The 23,559-nt window shown below is 40.1% G+C and overlaps 1 protein-coding gene across 1 annotated transcript in view; it reads left to right on the forward strand.

Annotated features, from left to right (window-relative positions):
- Nucleotides 1-21,402, forward strand: part of LOC126284994 (myb-binding protein 1A) — a 90,753-nt gene extending 69,351 nt beyond the window's left edge. The window contains exons 16-17 of the mRNA XM_049984286.1: nt 10,705-10,973; nt 20,351-21,402. Of these exons, the coding sequence (XP_049840243.1) occupies nt 10,705-10,973; nt 20,351-20,879 (798 nt within the window). The 3' untranslated portion in view covers nt 20,880-21,402. The remainder of the gene's footprint in view (nt 1-10,704; nt 10,974-20,350) is intronic.
- The last annotated feature ends 2,157 nt before the right edge of the window (nt 21,403-23,559 follow it).

The raw sequence follows: 23,559 nt of genomic DNA on the forward strand, positions 1-23,559 counted from the left end.
AAGGATACTGCGGAGACATGGCTTAGCCACAGCCTGGGGGATGTTTCCAGAATGAGATTTTCACTCTACAGCGGAGTGTGTGCTGATATGAAACTTCCTGGCAGATTAAGGATAGCTTCTGTAAAGTTTGGATGGTAGGAGAGGAGATACTGGCAGAAGTAAAGCTGTGAGTGCCAGGCGTGAGTCGTGCTTCGGTAGCTCAGATGGTAGAGCACTTGCCCGCGAAATGCAAAGGTTCGACTCTCGGTCGGGCACACAGTTTTAATCTGCCAGGAAGTTTCATATCAGGCGCACACTCCACTGCAGAGTGAAAATCTCATTCAGGTATATGTTTAGTCAGGTGCTGGAAGTTTCTTGGAGAATGGCAGCCCATTCTTCATGGAGTGCTGCACTGAGGAGAGGTATCAATGTCGGTCTGTGTTGTATAGGATTCAGCTCAGGACTCGGTGCAGGCCAGTCCATTAAATGCATGTTATTGTCGTGTAACCACTCCGCCACAGGCCGTGCATTACAAACAGGTGCTCAATCGTGTTGAAAAATACAATCGCCATCCACGAACTGCTCTTCAACAGTGGGAAGGAAGAAGGTGCTTAGAACATCATTGTAGGTCTGTGCTGTGATGGTGCCATTCAAAACAACAAAGGGTGCTAGTCCCCTCCACGAAAAACATGACCACACTATAACACCATCGCCACCAAATTTTACTGTTGGCACTACACACACTGGCAGATGATGATGAGCGGGCATGTGCCCTACCAACACCCTGCCATTAGGTCGCCACATTGTGTATCATGATCCCTCATTCCACCAACATTTTTCTGCTGTTCAGTCGTCCAATGTTTATGCTCCTTACACCAAGTGAGGCATCGTTTGGCATTTACCAGCATGATGTGTGGCTTATGAGCAGCCACTCGACCATGAAATACAAATTTTAACACATCCTACCTAACTTGTCATCGTACTTGCAGTGGATCCTGATTCAGTTTGGAATTCATGTATTATGGTCTGCTTAAAAGGGAACCTCCCCATCGCATCCCCCTCAGATTTAATTATACGTTGGCACAGTGGAGAGGCCTTGAAAAACTGAACACAGATTAATCGAGAAAACAGGAAGTAGTTGTGTGGAACTATGAAAAAAATTAGTAAAATATACAAACTGAGTAGTCCATGCAAGGATACGCAACATCAAGGACACTGGGAGTCAAGCAACGCCGTGGTCCCGTGGTTAGCGAGAGCAGCTACGGCACGAGAGGTCCTAGGTTCAAGTCTTCCCTCGAGTGAAAAGTTTAATTTTTTATTTTCAGTTTATGTGACAAACTCTTATGTTTTCATCACTTTTTTGGGAATGATTATCACATTCACAAGAAAACCTAAATCGGGCAAGGTAGAAGAATCTTTTTACCCATTCACTAAGTGTTCAAGTTAGGTGGGTCGACAATATATTCCTGTCATGTGACGCACGTGCCATCATCAGTGTCGTATAGAATACATCAGACGTGTTTTCCCGTGGAGGAATCGGTTGACCTATGACCTTGCGATCAAATGTTTTCGGTTCCCATTCGAGAGGCACATCCTTTCGTCTACTAATCGCATGGTTTTGCGGTGCGGTCGCAAAACACAGACACTAAACTTATTGCAGTGAACAGAGATGTCAATGAACGAATGGACAGATCGTAACTTTGCGAAAATAAAGGAAGTAAAATTTTCAGTCGAGGGAAGTCTTGAACCCAAGACCTCTCGTTCCGCAGCTCCTCACGCTAACCAAGAGACTACGGTGCTCCTGAGCTCACATTCTCCTTGATGTTGCTTATCTTGCGCATGGACTACTCAGTTTGTATTTTTACTAATTTTTTTTCACGGTTCCACAAAACTTCTTCCTGTTTTCTCGATTGATCGGTGTTCAGTTTTTCAAGGCCTATCCACTGTGCCAACTTATAACTAAATCTGAGGTGGATGTGATGGGGAGGGTCCCTTGTTAGATGTCTGCCTATTACACATTACGGGGCCCTCTTCAATTGTCAGCGGTATCTGTCAGTCAACAGATGAGGTTGCCCTGTACGCTTCTATCCTGTACGTGTCCCTTCACATTTCCACTTCACTATCACATTGGAAACAGTGGACTTAGGAATGTTTAGGAGTGTGGAAATCTCGCATATAAACGTACGACACAAGTGATGTCCAATCATCTGACCATGTTCGAAGTCCATGAGTTCTGCGGAGTGCACCATTCTGCTCTCTCATGATGTCTAATGACTACGGAGGTCGCTGATATGGAGTACCTGGCAGTAAGTGGGAGTACAGTGCACCTAATATGAAAAATATATGTTTTTGGTGGTGCCCAGATACTTTTGATCACATAGGTTATCTCAATGCTCACATTGTCATATAAAAAGTACTTGACACTTACTTTGCAAAGTTGCTAGTACATGTATTCTATTCATTTTAAATCAGTTCTTAGCCAAAGCCATTTTTATTAGGTATTTACACTGGCATGTCATTTTTCATTTTTGAAAAATTTATTAACTAGCGAGCAGCCTCCGGCCTCGCAGTGCTCTTCAGAATTTTGCATTAACTGGGCCTCACAAGTGGACAGCACTCTGGTTCAAAGTTCTGATCACAGCCCATGGTTAACAATTTTGTATTGTTTAAAACTACGGTCTCATGCAATGGACTGTCATTGTTTATACCAAGATGAGTATCTACTAACTACTAAACAGTTGTACTGCTAGCAGTGTACATTTTGTGTAAGTACCATGAAAAGAAAATTAGAGAAATTAGGGCTTGTATGGAGAATGTAGATAGTTGTTTTTAACTTGTTTCAGTTCCTAGTGGAACAGGAAAGTGAATGGCAATATAGTTTCTGTAGTCAGTGACTTCTACCGTTTAAGTGGTGACAAGTTTGATAGTGGTTTTCATCATGAGTACTTGCAGCAGGCCGTAATTTAATTTTATTACTGTCCAGTGATCACGTGACTTTCCTGTGAGAGGAGCGACATTAAGCAATGACTGCCTTAAGGAGACAGTGCTAGTTAAAATAAAGTGCTTCGAGATTGAGGATTGGTAGTGGAAAGATTTATCTTCCTAATTTTGGTAGCCACACCTTCCAAGGTCTTGAATAATGTCCCTTTAGTCTTGATATTATCTCACGAGACTTTACCTTCCACCCTAAAGTAAAGATGAGATTAAAAGTCAAAGGTTTTGCATCAAAGACCTGTGAGTGTGAAGTAATAAATTTTTTCAACTGCCTGAAGATACATGGATAGAATGGTTTGGTGAATATTTCAGAAGCCTCCGTTCAAATATTTTTAAGGTATTAAGAAGGCTCCATTCTAAACCACCATTTTCTTGTTTATCCTAGCAGGCATTGTTAGAGAGAGAATTTACATTGTTTTGACTGAGACATGTTTGCCAATTTTTAGTGGTAATGTTGACTTGGTGGATAATTCTTTCTTGGAATGATTGGTCTGATTTCTTTCAATTCTGGTAAGAAAAGTCTTTGATGGAAAGAGTAAAGGACACACCCCACTGTATAATTAGGCATCGTGACATTGACAGGCTTATAAACTAGACTGAGAATGTTGTTAGCTTTCAAGTTATCCCTCTTCAGAGATAATAGAAAAAGGCACGCCCCCCCCCCCCTCCCACACACACACACACACACACACACACACACACACACACACACCAGCACGCGCATGGCTACATTGTCCTGGGCTGACTATGTTATGCTCTCGCCCTTCCCACTCCAAGTCATTATATGCAGTACAAAAATTCTTACGCGTGCTGCCAGACGCACTAGTGTTGCGCACATGTCCAATGTGTCTGCTGTCTCTGTCTCGCAGCCACCCTTCGCCAACCCTTCCTCCAGCTAGTCTCATTTCTCCTGTTGCCCAACACTCTTGACAAAACTTCAGTTGAGTTGCTTTGGCTCTGCAATCTAACAATGCAGCTCTCTCTCTCTCTCTCTCTCTCTCTCTCTCTCTCTCTCTCTCTCTCTCTCTCTCTGTGTGTGTGTGTGTGTGTGTGTGTGTGTGTGTGTGTGTGTGTGTGTGTTTCTTCCATTATCTCTGAAGAAAGCTTCCAGGTTGTCTGCCCCTGCAATGGTAGATACTGGTTTAGCCGACAAAAGCGCCACTGACGAAAATTCGACTAAATACCCACCCTGCAAAGGCTGCATACCGTATTTACTCGAATCTAAGCCGCACTCAAATCTAAGTCGCATCTGAAAAATGAGACTCGAAATCAAGGAAAAAAAATTTCCCGAATCTAAGCCGGGCCTGAAATTTGAGACTCGAAATTAAAGGGCGAAGAAAAGTTTTAGGCCGCACCTACAGATTGAAACAAAGTTGGTGCATTGTAATATGAGAGACAATTTAGGTCGAATGAATGACGATACAGCTACAGTAGTTTGGTTTGAGTCACAAGCTTAGCAGTTAAGCTTTACCAGGTAGCCATTGCTATGCATCAGGTGCTCCGTCCGTATTTATATGGGTACCCTTTCTTTTCCACGTGCTTCGTCTGGTTTGAATTGATTGCTTATTTTTCTTTGATCTAAGTGCCGTTCTCTTTGTTATAGGTGTGTATGTCACTTTAAGCAGAAAATGCATTACTGTACTGTGTCACTATTTGTTTGACGCATTCTAATAATGAGTGTTTGTGGCCTGTCGCTGCTCGCAGTATGGCTTGCTTTTGTGCACGCTACCTCCGCTAACAGTTAAAAAAAAAAAAAAAAAAGAGGGATCATCTCATTCGCAAAACAATGGCAAGAGACTGCTATTTGTTGTTACTTACACTGCTGCTTTCTTTGATAATGATCAACAAGGACCAAATAACAGACTGTGTTTGATAGATGATGTTCTGAACAAGAGTTTAGTGAAAAATTTTCTCCGTTTGAAAATCTTTGCAGGCGCCTCTGTACATTACATTTGCGCAGAAATTAGAGTCGTCTTAGATTTAAAAATCTTGTCAATTGCCGTGCTTCCATTTCTGACTTTATCACTACTAGGCATAAGAATAATATGAATATAAACATGACATGACATGTATATTGTTCCTTGTTAGCTGTTGTCTCACTCTAGTTTCGTAGTTTATTAGGCAGACAGGATTTTAACGAGATAGCAACAAACACGAAAGAATACATGGCAAAATGTTTATATTCGTATTATTCTTATGGTGAAGAGAATACTGCATGAGATTCACAATTCATAACAGTTCCTATTAGTAACCACCTCTTCTCACAAGTAGGGAAAAAATCAGAACGTAGAGTTGGTCATATTGACAAACATCCCAAACAGTCTTGCCAGTCAGATTTTCGTAGTACATTGAAATGCTGCTACATTCGAAGATGAACAATACGGAATTTGTATTTATTTCATTGGATAATGTATGAAAATGCAGTGGTCCAAACTCGGGGCTGAGAAAAAAGCTCATCTTCCAGCCCTTGAGCATGCCTGTATAGCGCTACATACATTCGACGCAGAAGTTAGTTGTGGCAGCACCTACCAACATATTTCAGAACTTTCCGCTTACTTTGCACTCAATTTTAAGTCACATGCAGTTTTCTGGATTACAAAAGCCGGAAAAAAAGTGCGGCTTAGATTCGAGTAAATAAGGTAACTCCAGTCCATGGGCAGTAGCTGAAAGTTAGTTAAACTATTGAGTGTTTGGTATTCTTGCATGACTTGTTTGAAAAAATGTCTAAAATTTCCCTCAAGTTTGGTTATTGGCTTTAAAGCACAGAAAATGGCTATCAAGTCCATATCTAACATGCCAGCATCAATTATGCAATGTTACTGACTGCCTGTATAACAAGTTGATACCCAAAAGCAGCCAGAAGATATTTAGTCCAGCACAATATTTTAAACATTCTAATCAGTTATTGATTCATGACTACTTGCAAGCTAACACATTCAGTCATTCATTGGGCTTCTTCTAAAGAAGTGCTCATCATAATGTCTCGCAAGCTGCACCAACACACCACACACAGTTTGTGTACAATATGAAATTTTCACACACGAATATCTTCTAAAATAAAGCACACACACAGCTCAAACTTTCACAAAATACTCAGTATTGTAGTCACTTTTTGTCAATGACACTAGAACTGATCAAAGATGCAAATTTATTCATTTTGGTACAAATTTGGTCAGTGCGCTTTAACATAGGTGTTTACCAGAAGATGGCTCTTGGGCAACTCTCTCAACTCAGATCTGAGGCACAAAGCCCTCCTGGTGCTCTTTGATCCATACCCTACACCGTGAACTGTGTGGCACATTGCGTTGTCCTTCTGGTAGAAGCCATGTTCCAAGGAAAAACAAACTGCATGGAATGATGGACATGGTCCCCAAGGATAGGTGCATACTTATGTTAATTCATTATGTCTTACAGAATGATGGTATCACCTAGAGAACTCCTGACCATAACACTCCCTCCTCCAACCTGTACCATTCTGATAATTGTTGAAGAGAGTTAGTTTTCAGACATTTTGTACTGATGGAGAATAAAGCTGGATTTGTCTGAAAAGGCCACCTGTCACCACTCAGTGGACATAAAGTTGCATTATTGGTGTGGGAATTCCATCCTCTTTTGCCGATGAACAGTGGTCATCATGGATGTATAAACCAAGCACCTGCTGCGGGGGCTTGTACACAGCAACTTTCACTGAATGGTCATTGAAGAAAGACTGTTGGGAGCCACTTGGTTCATCTGGATGGTCTGTTGGTCAACAGTTGCACATCTATTCACCCTTACAAATTTCTGCAGCCTTCATTCAGCCCTGTCATCTAAGGCCCATGGTCCAGCACAGTGACTTTGACACCGGTTTTGAATAGTGTCATTTTGCCATGCACAGTATACTTTAATCATGGCAGAACCCACACACAGCTTACAGACTAAGGCTTATTGGAAATACTTCTACCTATGGCCTGAAAGCCAATGATCATGCCATTTTGGACATCATATAAATTGCCCCTTCTCTATATGACGACAACGACTACACTGTTTTCTGCATCTGCCAGACATGCCTTGTATACCCTCCAGTGTGAATGTTGCCACCTGCCATTTGCAAGTGTTTATTCAATGTTGATCTCAAACATAGGCAGTGGTGACATTAATGTGACTGAATCCTGTATGTGGTGTCTCATTACATCATTTACTCTTTTTATTTTTTTCAGTTCCTCATTTCGTCAGTGATAATTGTGGGAGGAAATTTTAAATGATGATAAAATAACACAGTTGATACATGATGTATCTCTTGTGATTGAGAGAGAATGTTTACCCTGTATGTGCAAATTAAATGTATTATACAGGGTGTCTCACCTAACTCCGCCACCTAAATATCTCTGGAAGAACAATAGATATTAAAAAAATGGCTTTCACCAGCATGAATGTACAGCAGGGGCTTAGGAAACCAAATACTATTGTCAAAACAGACTTGTGTATTTTCAAATGGTCACTTCCTATTATTTTGTATGCAATCAATAGCATGAAAAATCACAAAAATAATGACATTGCTTGCATCGCAAAACTTCAATTACATCCAGAGAAATTGCTAAGTGAAGTTGACACTTGAAATAAATGAAGCACACAGCTAGCGTATGTCCTGAGACTCAAGCGTGCATCTGACGCTGCCTGTGTCAGGGTCTCACACAATGAGAAGGTATGCACAATCCACAAAAATAAACAAGTAACACGTCCAATGCAAAGTTACATTTTTCAAATTGTAAATGTATGTATATTCTAGCAAAATGACAACTAGAGCTACAATTAGGGATCACACACTTGAATTCGCTTTGCTAAACACATTTACCAGTGCCCTGTTGCCCACAGAAATTGTTGTTGTGCATTACATGCAGCATAGAAAATACACTCACATCTTGACCAATGAAACTTTGTCACGTCAACATATGTTCAAAGTGCCCTCCGCTTGCAGACAGGTGACGAGAGAGTGTTGAAAAATTTTGGAGTTTCTACAGATATTGCTGCACAAACCGCAGTAATACGATGTTGCATGCCGTCTACTGTAGTTGGTGGTTCTTGATACACACTCTCCCCCCCTGCGCCCTAGATAAAGAAGTCTAATGGCGTCAAGTCGGAGGACCGTGCTGGCCATCGTATCAATATCTCCCCACCCCATCCACTTATTTGGAAATGTCGCATCTAGAACGTCTCTGGCAACTTTTGCATTGTATGTGGGACATCTATCATGTTGGAACCACATTGATGACGAGTTTCCAATCCTAGACCTTCCATGAGGAGCACTAGTGTGTGTTGAAGAAATGATGCATATCGCTGTCCATTCAATGTTCCACGGTAAAAATAGGGACCTACAATGCAGTTAGCAATGATGCCGCACCAAACATTGACACTCCACTGCCGTTGATGAGCAACTTGGCGATTTTGCACAGACCAGTAATGCATGTTCACATTACCATGATTTGTAAATGAAGCCTCGTCCATAAACAATGTATTGCTTAGGAATACTGGATTACCTTGCAACTGCTGAAGTGCAGAATGACAGAATGCAATGCGGGAGTGAAAGTCATTCCCGTACAGTTCTTGGTGCAGTGAGATATGTAACGGATGAAACTGATGCCAATGCAAGATTCTGCACAAACTACTGTACCTTATTCCTACACTTCGTGCATTTTCTCATACACTCACCAGAGGGTTGTGCGCTACAGCAGCCAGAACAGCAATTTCATTTCGATTGCCAGTCACTGGCGTTGGATGTCAAAGTTTTGTGGGAGCCCAGCTTCCTGTTTCCATGTGTGGCTTGCAGATATTGTCAATGGTCCAGTGTGACAGACACTGCCAATGTGGGTAGCATTCAGCATACAGTTTCAAAGCTGCAGTTCCATTTCTCTAACATTCACCATAAATTAAAATAATATCTAGTTTTTCTTCATTAATGAAGGCCGGCATATCGACTAGATGACGGCAGATATAAGAAGCCACAAGAAAACTGGTTTTAATGTGGCAATGTATGTGAATTATGTTAGACAGTATGAGAGCAGTTCAGCAGACCAGATTCAGAGACAGTTGTAGACTGAAGGTAGAGCATGCCGTGCTGATATTGGTGTGTTTACGGCAGGATGCAGGCGCCAGTGCAGGCAGCCCCTGCTCTGAGCACAGTAATACATGCAGTGCATTACGTCAGAAACGGTGACGCCGAATTGTTCTTTACAAGCCACATATTTCAGAACTTACGAGCTTTAGAATCGTGAAACTAAGTGTGTTACCACTAATTGTACCTTTATTTGTCATTTTGTAACAATAAATATGTGCAGGACATTCATCATTCTGATACCACATTATTTGACACATTATAAGAGGTGGACCAGTTCAAGTATGGTACAACTCAAGAAGGGGCTAAACTATCCTCCTTTAGGAGTGCCATCAATGAAATATGGGCCAGTGATATGTTGTCATACAATGTCACACCATACATTAACACTCCACTGACATAGTACATCATTCACATCACGATTACCAGCAGCGTGAGGTGCACACTTGAGTCTCAGGACATGCGCTAGCTATGCGCTTCATTTATTTCAAGTGTCAACTTAATTGATGTATTGTGATGCTACCAACGCCATTATTTTTGTGATTTTTCATGCTATTGATTGCATACAAAATAATAGGGGGGGGGGGGGGGTGTCCATTTAAAAATACACAAGTTTTTGTTGAAAATAGTATTTGTTTACATTTTAAAATTTTGCATAGTATTTGGTTTCCAAAGCCCATGCTGTACGTTCATGCTGGTGAAAACTGTTTTTGGGTATCTATTGTTTCAGAGATATTTTAGGTGACAGAGTTAGGTGAGACACCCTGTATATCAGAGGCAGACCACATGTGACAGAGTAGTCTGCCTGTTGTGAGAACAAGTACTTCTGAGAATAGTTCAGTTGCCCAAAGAATGGTTTTTCCAACACAGATGATTCTCACATTAAAAGCAAACAAATAGTTAATGTAACTTATCTGTTTATTACACAAAAGCCATTTCATGATGCAAATATTAAAATATTACTACTTGTTTTGTAAGTGAAACCACCTTTTCCTGCTGTGACTATTTATCCCAGGCGCGTTTCGCCATCTTCTTGTTGTAAGGCGTCAACAGTGGGATGATATGGTGATCTGCATTTCCTCTAGACCAGATGAGAGGAAACGCAGATCAGCAAATCATCCCACTGGTGCCACCTTAGAACAAGAAGAAGGTGAAATGTATCTGGGATACATAAATAAAGTGGCAGCAGGTAAAGGAAGTTTCATTTACAGGACAAGTAGTAGTTCTATGCTTACTGTGGAGGATGACTACGCAAATAAACTTGTTATTTATATAGGTCAAAAAACAAAAGATAGTCTGTGATTGTTAATTCATGTTGATCTATGTTGTATTTAATATGGTAGTGGAATAACAGTGATTGTAAGAGGAAAAAACAATAATTCACGTACAGATGTAACATTAAACAATGGTTGTATAGGGACACCACCTTTGTAAATTGACACAGGAGGAGGAGTATAAAGGTATATGAGGATGATTTTATGAATTGGTCACTATTCAATAGTGCTTCTGTACAAAGCGTAGTTGTGTTCCCTTATTAATTACATTTACATGCCTTTGACATTTTCAGTTATATTGTGTAAACTTTATAATCTCCTCATATTTTACACATGTTTGTAAAATTGTGACACATCTCTTTTCAGATGTTAATACAGCTCGCAAAATCATCACTGAAAAATGCGGCAGGGGATGCCAAAGATGCCTTAACAGCTCAGGGAGTGAAACAAAAATTTGTGTGTGAATTGCTGAAATTATTGCTGTTGATCAGACACACGCATGAAAGGTGCAAAGTCAAGAATAGCGTTGATTGGCAGGCAGTTGCCTCAGCTCTCACATTGTACAAGGAGGCTGCAGAAATGTCTACAAATACAAAAGCCGCATTCAACAAATTATGCCATGTTTTGAATATCAGGTAAGATTTCATCTTCTAGTACCTGAGCTGAATGATATTAAAACTCTCACAGTGGAAGACAAGCAGAAGTTGTTCCCTCCTGTTGGCAATGACTCTGTGGCAGTAATGCCAATCTTCCTATAAGAAATACTGAAGTTATCTGAGTGACAAGATACCGCCTGTATTGTCACCTCGTTCCACTTCAGACAGTTTAACACTAAAACCTTTGGTTATCATGAGGTTGAAGTTTTTAATAGTGGCGGAGAATTCTACACCGTGCCAAAAGGTTGAATGGACAGCTAAATTTGAGTATAATATTGAAGTTTACATGTGTGTAGTCTATCAACGGGGCCTAGCCATTGATTGGTTCTATCAGATAACTGCACTGATAACTTCATATGATGATTAGTTCAACTCTTGTATTCTTGTATTGACTACAGTCTCACTGAAGGGTGCGTACTGTGTAAAATTAAAGTGAAACAAAATCTAGTTTCTCATATGAAGGCATTTGATCTCGGAGGCTGTTCCAGCAATAGTTGAGAGAATGTGGTACAACTACCTCAACATTGTGATGCTTGTTGAATAAGAAGTTGGCCAACATTGCTCATGGAATTTAAACAAAATTTGCCATCTGCAGCGTTGTCCCCAGAACTGATGGTGGTGTCCCTGGTTCTGAATCTAGAAGGTCTGAGCTAGAGACTTTGAAGTTCTGTGACAAGCTAAGCTGTGACTTCCTAGACTTGTGCCATAGGGTTGAGATGCAGCACAGAACAGAGGCCACTGCCCAGTAGCTGATCTGTGTGGGTTGAATGTAATGCAGTATTCCTTTATCTCCAAAAAGCATATGTCTCACTACCACACTAACACTTTCTAACAGAAGTACAATCACGTGGGATATCACATGAAATTTATGATTGAATGTAACTTATGTTGCATCAAGGGGCAGCAGCAATCTAGAGTGTGTTGGGGTAGGGAGAGGAATAGTAGGGTACAGGTGGGAGGCAGAGTTGTCAGCGTTGCCTGGTGGAGCATGCAGGGACTAGGTGATACAAGACTGCCAGGTGCAGTGCTGGGAGGCTTTGAAAGGAGTGTGGGGCAGAAAAGGAGAGGAGCAGAGAAAGGGAAAAGAATGGTGGGTGTGTTGGCAGAGAGCAGCACATGTGAGGGTGAGGGGACACAAATTGGGAGGAGGTGATGGGACAGAGGAGTGGACTACTGTTGTAGGAACAGTAGGATACTGTTTGTTGAGGCCAGGATGATTTTGGAAGTGGAGAATATGTAGTAATGATGGCTCTCATCCATGCAGCCAAGAAAAGCTGGTGGTGGAGGGGAGTAATGCAGATGGCCTGGGTTGTGAAGCAGCCATTGAAATCAAGTATGTTATGTTCAGCTGTATGTTGTGCCACAGGGTGGTCTGCTTTGCTCTGCCAATTTTAGCCATCCATCCTAGTGGACATGTGGTTGATAGGCATACCTGTATAAGAAGCTGTGCAGTGACTGCAGCATAGCTGCTAGTATATGAGGTCAATACAAAAAGTTCTGCAACATTTGCAATTTTGTGCCAGTAGTGTGTTGGAATAAAACGTGGTTGGGGTCCCTGCAAACGCCTGTGTTTAATGTGCAACTGCCGGAACTTTATTGTTGCACGTCTGTTAGTTATTGTTGAGTACTGTATTGAGTAACATGTTGTGTCGCACAGTTTGTGAATTTTGAGATGGTAGAGGAGTAATGCGCGTGCATTAAATTTTGCATGAAACTCAAAAAAACCTTTACAGGTGCAGGAAGCCTAAAGTGATGAGTGCTTAAACCATACTCGGTGTTACGAATGGTTGACACGGTCTAGAAATGGCCGGACGGAAGTTAAAGGTGACCCTCATCCAGGTCAAGTACAAATCCAAACTGAAGAAGATATATACCAATGAAAAGAGGAAGTTTCAGAGTTTTTTTCCATAATATTTGATATCAGTGTAATAAATATAATAATTTGTAATTAATCTGAATGATCTGTAGAACCGGATCACTGGTGCTGTCCACTCAATAACAGTAGATACACTTTCACATATGTGAGATGAGTTTGGCTACCATATTGATGTTTGAAATTTGTTAACATCGAGTATAGATTTAAGTGTCAGGAAGTCGTTTCTGAAAGTATTTGTATGGAGTGTAGCCATTTATGGAAGTAAAATATGGACGATAAATAGTTTGGACAAGAAGAGAATAGAAGCTTTCAAAATGTGGTGCTACAGAAGAATGCTGAAGATTAGATGGGTAGATCATATAACTAGTGAGGAGGTATTGAATAGAATTGGGGAGAAGAGGAGTTTCTGGCACAACTTGACAAGAAGAAGGGACCGGTTGGTAGGACATGTTCTGAGGCATCAAGGGATCACAAATTTAGAATTGGAGGGTAGCGTGGAGGGTAAAAATTGTAGAGGGAGACCAAGAGATGAGTACACTAAGCAGATTCAGAAGGATGGAGGTTGCAGTAAGTACTGGGAGATGAAGAAGCTTGCAGAGGATAGAGTAGCATTGAGAGCTGCATCAAACCAGTCTCAGGACTGAAGACAACAACAACATTGATGTTTGCCATGCAGCCAGTGGTGGCCACATTGAATGTTTATTACATTTCTAATTATTAAATAAGCATTAAAAATAATTAATTACAAATTATTAAAAGTTAATATTTTTTAAAAATAGATATCAAATGTTATGAAAAAAAATTGATACTTCCTCTTTTCATTGGATAAAGCTTGTACATTTTTGATTTGTACTTGGATACATATGAATTTTTGAAAATGGGTCCATCGTTTAGACAACCCTGTGTATTGGCAATATTATTTTCTTATATATAATAGAAAGAAACTTCCACATGGGAAAAATATATTAAAAACAAAGATTCCAAGACTTACCAAGTGGGAAAGTGCCGGTAGACAGGCACAATAAAATAACACACACACAGAATTTCTAGCTTTCGCAACCGACAGTTGCTTCTTCAGGAAAGAGGGAAGGAGAGGGAAAGACGAAAGGATGTGGGTTTTAAGGGAGAGGGTAAGGAGTCATTCCAATCCCGGGTGCGGAAAGACTTACCTTTGGTAAGGGTGTATATATTTCATGATTTTCAGTAAATATTTTAAGTTGTTCCTTTGAAATTGTAGTAGAAGATAATTTTACTTTCGCTGTGTGAAGGAGTCTTACAGCATTTTGATTTATCATCATTTCTAGTCTTTCTCTTTGACTGTGTGTAGCAAGTATAGGTGGCACAAAAGTAGTAGTCCGATTGCACTGGGGGAGGTAGCAGTGTGAATGGAATATCAAGATTTCCAATGTGAATAAATAGCACACCAGTTGTGTTAAAAAAATGTTTAATGCAACTAATGTACTATTTCTTCACATTGACATTCTTCATCAACAGTTGTGAAAATCTAAATGACAACGTTGGTCTTTGCGGTGGGTGGAAACGTGTGAGGGGGAATGCTGATGTAATTGGTGCTCGGTGCTACCAACAGAAACTACAATGTTTAGCTCCTCCACACAATTTTGACACTACAACTCTTGGTCGCTGGCATTGGCAAAAATGAAGAAACTGGAAATCAACATGAAGTGTTCTGGAAAAATTCAATATGTGGTGAAACCGAAAGACGGACCCATCAGACAACTTCTATTGTGCCACTCACTTGCAGTTATCATTGTTAGCAAAGTGTTTATCGCCAATCGTGAACGTGCCTGATTTTCCTTTCAGTTCTTGCTCTGAGGGGGATAGGCAGGCTGCTAGCTTGTTGATGTACAGAATATCTAATAATAAATCAATATATAGCTCTAAAACCAGCAGTATATTTACAATGTGTAGCAGATATTTTTATAGGCTGTACGTCTATATTTCTTCCGGTGATATGTCAATACATTTTTCGATATATTGAGAGCCAATAATGATATTTTTTTAAATGTTGATGTATCAGTTTTCCGCTATTTTAAAAAATATCAACAGTCCTACCAGTTATGCTCATGTCAGGAACGTCAATGGAATTGTGCGTGCTAATTGAAGACTAACTAAAGAGATGGCAAAAGGATGTTACATTTCAGTTGGATCATTTCATGAAATCTTGACACAGCATTGTGAAATGCTTTGTGTTCCAACCAAGTTCATCCCAAGGCTAATAAGTTAAGACCAGAAAGACCTCCGCCTTGGATTCTACAGAGAGCATTTGTATCATACAAATGAGAATGAGATGTTCCTTAAGAGAATTGTGACTGGTGATGAGACTTGGGTCTACAGTTACGATATTGAGAGAAAGATTCCATCTTCGTGATGGGTTGGGAATGGTTCTACAAGAGCAAACAAAGCTCTTCAGGTCAGATATCAAAGTCATGCAGATAGTTTTCTTTGACGTTGAAGGATTAGTTCATCATGAACTCGTACCACAGGGACAAACTGTCAATCCATGGTACTTTCGGGACATGCTGCCATGCCTGTAAGAAAATGTGAGAAGGAAATGACCTGAAATGTGGTGAGACAATTCATGGCTCTTCCAATATGATAACGAACCTGCACATTCATCCCCGTTTGTGAATTATTATTGCATGAAAAACGAAATCACTGTGCTGCTTCATCCTCCAGACATTCCAGACCTGGCCCCTGCAGACATTTTATTGTGTCTGAAGTTGAAAACCCCATTGAAAAGATGAAAATTTGCAAGCATAGATATGAGAAAATAAAATTTGCAAATGGGGCTTCACAGGGTATAGCAAAAGGCGTACCAAGAATGCATCAGGAAGAGGAAGCAGCATCGGGGGCAGTTTAGCAAATGTGGCGGAGTGTGTTTTGAAGGAGACAGTACACAGTAAGTAAAAGTTATGTGTAGAAACATTTTGTGGACAAAGTTCCAAAATTATTTGAACAGCCCTCATATTGCACGGCTGCATTCACAGAGGACCCCGCCTCTGATGGCGTAAGTGCAGTGAATAGACTGGAATCTGTTGAGAGGCCAGACAAATGTGTGGTTCCTGAAGAGGGGCAGCAGCCTTTTCAGTAGTTGCAAGGACAACAGTCTGGATGATTGACTGATCTGGCCTTGCAACATTAACCAAAATGGCCTTGCTGTGCTGGTACTGCGAACGGCTGAAAGCAAGGGGAAACTACAGCCGTAATTTTTCTCAAGGACATGCAGCTTTACTGTATGATTAAATGATGATGGCATCCTCTTGGGTAAAATATTCCGGAGGTAAAATAGTCCCCCATTCGTATCTCCGGGAGGGGACTACTCAGCAGGACGTTGTTATCAGGAGAAAGAAAACTGGCGTTCTACGGATCGGAGTGTGGAATGTCAGATTCCTTAATCGGGCAGGTAGGTTAGAAAATTTAAAAAGGGAAATGGATAGGTTAAAGTTAGATATAGTGGGAATTAGTGAAGTTCGGTGGCAGGAGGAACAAGACTTTTGGTCAGGTGAATACAGGGTTATAAATACAAAATCAAATATGGGTAATGCAGGAGTAGGTTTAATAATGAATAAAAAAAATAGGAGTGCAGGTAAGCTACTACAAACAGCATAGTGAACGCATTATTGTGGCCAAGATAGACACAAAGCCCATGCCTACTACAGTAGTACAAGTTTATATGCCAACTAGCTCTGCAGATGATGAAGAAATTGATGAAATGTATTCAGATAGTGAAGGGTGACGAAAATTTAATAGTCATGGGTGACTGGAATTCGTCAGTAGGAAAAGGGAGAGATGGAAACATAGTAGATGATTATGGGTTGGGGCTAAGCAATGAAAGAGGAAGCCACCTGATAGAATTATGCACAGAGCATAACTTAATCATAGCTAACACTTGGTTCAAGGATCATACAAGAAGATTGTATACCTGGAAGAAGCCTGGAGATACTGACAAGTTTCAGATAGATTATATAATGGTAAGACAGATGTAGGAACCAGGTTTTAAATTGCAAGACATTTCCAGGGGCAGATGTGGACTCTGACCACAATCTATTGGTTATGAAGTGTAGATTAAAACGGAAGAAACTGCAAAAAGGTGGGAATTTGAGATGGGGCCTGGATAAGCTGAAAGAACCAGAGGTTTTACAAAGTTTCAGGGTGAGCATAAGGGAACAATTGATAGGAGTGGGGGAAAGAAATACAGTAGAAGAAGAAGAACGGGTAGCTCTGAGGGATGAAGTAGTGAAGATAGCAGAGGATCAAATTGGTAAAAAGACAAGGGTTAGTAGAAATCCTTGGGTAACAGAAGAAATATTGAATGTAATTGATGAAAGGAGAAAATATAAAAATGAAGCAGGCAAAAAGGAATACAAAAGTCTCAAAAATGAGATCAACAGGAAGTGCAAAATGGCTAAGCAGGGGTGGCTAGAGGACCAATGTAAGGATGTAGAGGCTTATCTCACTAGGGGTAAGATAGATACTGCCTACAGGAAAATTAGAGAGACCTTTGGAGAGAAGAGAACCACGTGTATGAATATCAAGAGCTCAGATGGAAACCCAGTTCTAAGCAAAGAAGGGAAAGCAGAAAGATGGAAGGAGTGTATAGAGGGTCTGTTCAAGGGTGATGTACTTGTGGACAATATTATCGAAATTGTATAGGATGTAGATAAAGATGAAATGGGAGATACGATACTGCGTGAAGAGTTTGACAGAGCACTGAAAGACCTGAGTCGAAACAAGGCCCCGGGAGTAGACAACATTCCATAAGAACTACTGATGGCCTCGGGAGAGCCAGTCCTGACAAAACTCTAGCATCTGGTGAGCAAGATGTATGAGACAGGCAAAATACCCTCAGACTTCAAGAAGTATATAATAATTCCAATCCCAGAGAAAGCAGGTGCTGACAGATGAGAAAATTACCGAGCAATCAGTTTAATAAGTCACGGCTGCGAAATACTAACGCGAATTCTTTACAAACGAATGGAAAGACTGGTAGAAGCCGACCTTGGGGAAGATCAGTTTGGATTCCGTAGAAATATTGGAACACGTGAGGTAATACTGACTCTACGACTTATCTTAGAAGCTAGATTAAGGAAAGGCAAACCTATGTTTCTAGCATTTGTAGACTTAAATAAAGCTTTTGATAATATTGACTGGAATACTCTCTTTCAAATTCTGAAGGTGGCAGGGGTAAAATACAGGGAGTGAAAAGCTATTTACAATTTGTACAGAAATCAGATGGCAGTTATAAGAGTTGAGGGGCATGAAAGGGAAGCGGTGGTTGGGAAGGGAGTGAGACAGAGTTGTAGCTGATCCCCGATGTTATTCAATCTGTATACTGAGTAAGCAGTAAAGGAAACAAAAAGAAAAGTTCGTAGTAGATATTAAAATCCATGGAGAAGAAATAAAAACTTTGTGGTTCGCTGATGACATTGTAATTCTGTCAGAAACAGCAAAGACCTGGAAGAGCAGTTGAACAGAATAGATAATGTCTTGAAAGGATTATATAAGATGAACATCAACAAAAGCAAAACTAGGATAATGGAATGTAGTCAAATTAAGTTGGGTGATGTAGAGGGAATTAGATTACGAAATGAGACACTTAAAGTAGTAAAGGAGTTTTGCTATTTGGGGAGCAAAATAACTGATGATGGTCGAAGTAGAGAGGATATAAAATGTAGACTGGCAATGGCAAGGAAAGCGTTTCTGAAGAAGAGAAATTTGTTAACATCGAGTATAGATTTAAATGTAAGGAAGTCGTTTCTGAAAGTATTTGTATGGAGCGTAGCCATGTATGGAAGTGAAACATGGACGATAACTATTTTGGACAAGGAATTTGGTGCTACAGAAGAATGCTGAAGATTAGACGCGTAGATCATATAACTAGTGAGGAGGTATTGAATAGGATTAGGGAGAAGAGAAGTTTGTGGCACAATTTGACTAGATGAAGGGATTGGTTGGTAGGATATCTCCTGAGGTATCAAGGGATCACCAATTTACTATTGGAGGGCAGTGTGGAGGGTAAAAATCGTAGAGGGAGACCCAGAGATGAATACACTAAGCAGATTCAGAAGGATGTAGGTTGCAGTAGGTACTGGGGGATGAAGAAGCTTGCACAGGATAGAGTAGCATGGAGAGCTGCATCAAACCAGTCTCAGGACTGAAGACCACAACAACAACAAACTGGAATGAGAAGTCCTAGGTGTATGAACTGGGCAGATTTTGCACATGGGTGTTTTACAGGATATGATCTTGTGGCAACTGGTTGAGGGGTAGCATAGGGATGGACTTGGATGTTATGGAAGTTGGGTGGTCGATGGAAAACCACTTTAGGAGGTGCCACATATGTACTTCAAAGAAGTTTGTGTGTTCTTATATGTTGTAAACCAGCGTGCTGCTTACCTTTTTATATTGGTATGACTACCAACAAGCTATCCACTATGATGAATGGCCATTGCCAAACTGTGGCCTGAAACAAAGTGGACCACTCTGAGGCACAACATGCAGTTGAACATTACATGGCTGATTTCAGTGTCTACTGCATAACCTGTGCAACCTGAAGTCTTCCCTCCTCCATAAGCTTTTCTGAACTGTGCGGGTGGGAATTATCCTTAGAACACATTCTCTGCTCCTGAAATCATAGCTACCTCGACCTATGGTAACTTCCTGCCCTCACACCCTCTACCAAACAATTTGTGCCCTTCTGTCCTATCACCCACTCCAAATTCATGCCCCCTTACCTTCATGTGTGCTGCTGTCTGCGAATGCGTGCACCAGACTTCACTCCATGGCGAACTATTCTGTCTTTCTCTGCAGTTTACACACCTGCTTTCTAACTTGTACCTCACATCTTGTCACCTTATTACACCCACACCTCTGTTAATTTGTTATTCCATTAGAGTCAGGCACATCAAACAGAAACACATTGTTACTAGTGAACTTTCATAACCACCTATTCCTAAACATAACAGCAGGTGCTATGATCCTTTAAAGTGGTTATTGATTATCTTGCTCTGATTATGCTTAAAATTTTAATTGCTTTTAAAGCTGTAGCCATGTTCAACAATTTCATTAATAACTGAATAAAGACTGATGTACTGAAAATGGACGATTTGGCACAATATATGTATGTCACTACAGGTTTTCAGGTTTTAGCCAAACAGAAGACCATATTATGGCAGTAAAAAGACAGATTACGCTAAATATTTGCATAATATCCATTTTTCTCTGGTTCGTTGCCATATTATTTTGGATATGGGTTCAGTAAGGCTGTAGTAGTTTCCTCATTTGACATAGTTTTGTTGTTTAGAGATACTATTCAAAAGAGATTTTAATGTTTTAATCTTTTCTTGGCAGGGTTTTGCAGCCATACAGTTTTCTAAAAGCCATCCATTTTTGGTTGCTAACATTTGAAGATAATAGTATCATCTTAAAGATTTTAATTATCTTTTCATCTCATTTCCAGTGCAAAAAAAGCTACTAAACAGAAAGAAGAAAATCCAAATGGAGCGTTTGTGGATAAAATCAAGGAGGAAGTTGAAAAGCATACACAAGAACTTGATTACGTAAACGAAGAGGATGTTGATGAACCCTCAGAAAATGACAGTAATCAAGGAGGAAGCAGTGAAGATGATGAAGCTGGAAGTGCTGTGAAACTGTCAAAAAAGAAAGAAAAGAAGAAAAGGAAACATTCAAAAAATAAAGCATTAATGAAAAAGGAGTCAAAGCAGTTACGTTTAAATGCAGTGTCAGAAGGGATGGACAATGTTACATTTTCTGGCATTGACATTGCAGAAATTAAAACTGACGACGACGAAGCGAAGAACATTTTAGTGAAGGGCAGTTACAAGATCATCCAAAATGGGCATGTGGATGGCATGGATTCTTCACTAGATAATGTTGAGCTAAGCATAAAGAAACGAAAACACAAAGAAAAGAGTGTAAGTGAATCTGTGAACAGAAAAAAGAAGAAAATTTATGTGACTGAGTTGTGAATATATACTCCTAATGACTAACAGAAGGTGTAATAAATGACTAAAAATCATAGTGTGGCATTCACAAAGACCGTATCAATCGCCAATTTCCATTCCATACTTTCCCCGATTCTTTGAACTTAGTTCAAATCTCATTCTGGAATAACAGACTGATGGTTTTAATTGCTGGTTATCCGAGGACTTCATAAATTGTTTTAGTGCAAATATTTGTCATTAGTACTACATCAGTAATTTTCATGATTTGTTCTCACATCTTGAGGAAGTTGGAATTAGAGGGGAAATGCTGAATAGTCATTCAGCGTGTATGGAGAAATTGCCATGCCTAAAGGAATTGTCGTTATTTGTTTCAGCAATGTTAACTGTTGTAGGTGGTTGTTACTGTTTGATAAGCAGCAGTATGTGATATTGTACATTTTTGTATGTATGTGAGATAAGTATTTTTGTTGATACACTGTTTCCAGTAGCTGTTAATAACTGTATACATATGATGACTGAAATACATGCATTGAATTTTTTTAAATAACATTGTAAATTAGTCATTCAAATGACCAAATTAATTCTTCGTATCTGTTACAAAAGATAAAGGAATGACAAAACAGTCACATGTGAACTTCAGTAATTGTGGCGTATAATGAAGTGTGTATTTGCTGGATGATTAGTCTAAGGGACTAATCTTTCTCTCTTGAAACTTTTTTATGTCATATAGAATACTTACTTAGTGATTACAGAACCAAATCGAGGGTTTAATGGGGGGGGGGGGGGGGTTAACCCAAAGATGCAGATGTTTCAGTCAGTCTCGGATGCTGCGTTGTGAACATTTGCTATCAAGTGGAGAATTTTGGCACCTGCCCTCAATAGATCAAGCATGTACTATACAAAGGAAGTGATTGTTTGGGTAGTAGAATACATGTTTTGTGAACATTGTCTTATTTAGGTTGGAGGAACCCCTCCATAGAATAAATGTTGAGTTACCTTCAGTAACTGGAGAAAAATCATCTGTGTCACTCTCAGGGGAGTATTATGTCCTTGTAGGTAAAAAAAAAAGGGAAAAAATTAATGTGGTAACTACAGGCACATCCATGGTAAGATATCAGAATTGGCATCAAATATTAAAGGAAATAGTACTCATGTAGTGTTAAAGACAAAGCAGGCTGATAATGAAAGTTAAGAGCACTGAAATATTAAAGTGAGATTAGATTATATAGGGAGTTTTATAGTTGTTGTTATAGGCTTCTAGATGTTGTAGAGGGCATTTAGTATATAAAGTTTTCATAAGAAACCAGTGTTAAGAAATGTGCCATTTGAATGTAAAATGAGATTGAAGATTGGATCACTTCTAGATCTCCCACTTCACAGTATGCACACAGTGAAGACAGCTTTGACCTGTGTACTCTACATCAGCTCTTGGCATGGGCAGTGTTTCAAGACTTGTCATAGAGTTATTTTGTACGTGGTGAAGGGTATGTTCTTCAAAGTTGAGAGTACAGTGCATGCATTGAACACTACTGTCAATCCTCCTACTTATGATTGTGCCAGTTTCTTGCAGTTGACTGAAAATGTAATGTGGTCTTGTAAGTACCACACGGACTGACAGTGGTGCCCTCATAGTTTGTATGCATACTGTGAATCAGGGGTTTGAAAGTGATCTGACCTTCAAACTTGTTTTATATCCAGATGGTACATTGCTGGACATGAGTACTTTTTCAATACTTTACCTGCAAATCCTCTCTACACAACCCTTAGAAACCTGCAATAGGAATTGTGAAACACACTATATTTTGCAAGGATAGGCTACACACTAGTATTGCTTCATGAATATTGTCATAAAGAACTTGGTAATATATATATGGCCGACCGGGGTGGCCGAGCGGTTCTAAGTGCTACAGTCTGGAACCGTGTGACCGCTACGGTCACAGGTTCGAATCCTGCCTCGGGCATGGATGTGTGTGATGTCCTTAGGTTAGTTAGGTTTAAGTAGTTCTAAGTTCTAGGGGACTGATGACCTTAGAAGTTAAGTCCCATAGTGCTCAGAGCCATTTGAACCATTTAATATATATATATATATATATATATATATATATATATATATATATATATATATATTGATGATGTAAATAAAATAGAAAGAAACTTCCACATGGGAAAAATATATTAAAAACAAAGCTTCCAAGACTTACCAAGCGGGAAAGCGCCGGCAGACAGGCACATGAACAAAACACACACACACACACACACACACACACAGAATTACTAGCTTTCGCAACCGATGGTTGCTTCTTCAGGAAGGAGAGGGAAAGACGAAAGGATGTGGGTTTTAAGGGAGAGGGTAAGGAGTCATTCCAATCCCGGGAGCGGAAAGACATCTCTGCCCTTACTCTTTGCCTTTAAATATGTCTGCTTGTGTCTGTGTATGTGCGGATGGATATGTGTGTGTGTGTGTGTGTGTGTGTGTGTGTGTGTGTGTGTGTGTGTGTGTGTGTGTGTGCGTGTGCGCGCGAGTGTACACCTGTCCTTTTTTTCCCCTAAGGGAAGTCTTTCCGCTCCCGGGATTGGAATGACTCCTTACCCTCTCCCTTAAAACCCACATCCTTTCGTCTTTCCCTCTCCTTCCTGAACAAGCAACCATCGGTTGCGAAAGTTAGTAATTCTGTGTGTGTGTGTTTGTGTGTTTTGTTCATGT

Source organism: Schistocerca gregaria, chromosome 8 (assembly GCF_023897955.1).
Source record: "Schistocerca gregaria isolate iqSchGreg1 chromosome 8, iqSchGreg1.2, whole genome shotgun sequence".
In the NCBI taxonomy this organism is placed as follows: Eukaryota; Metazoa; Arthropoda; class Insecta; order Orthoptera; family Acrididae; genus Schistocerca; species Schistocerca gregaria.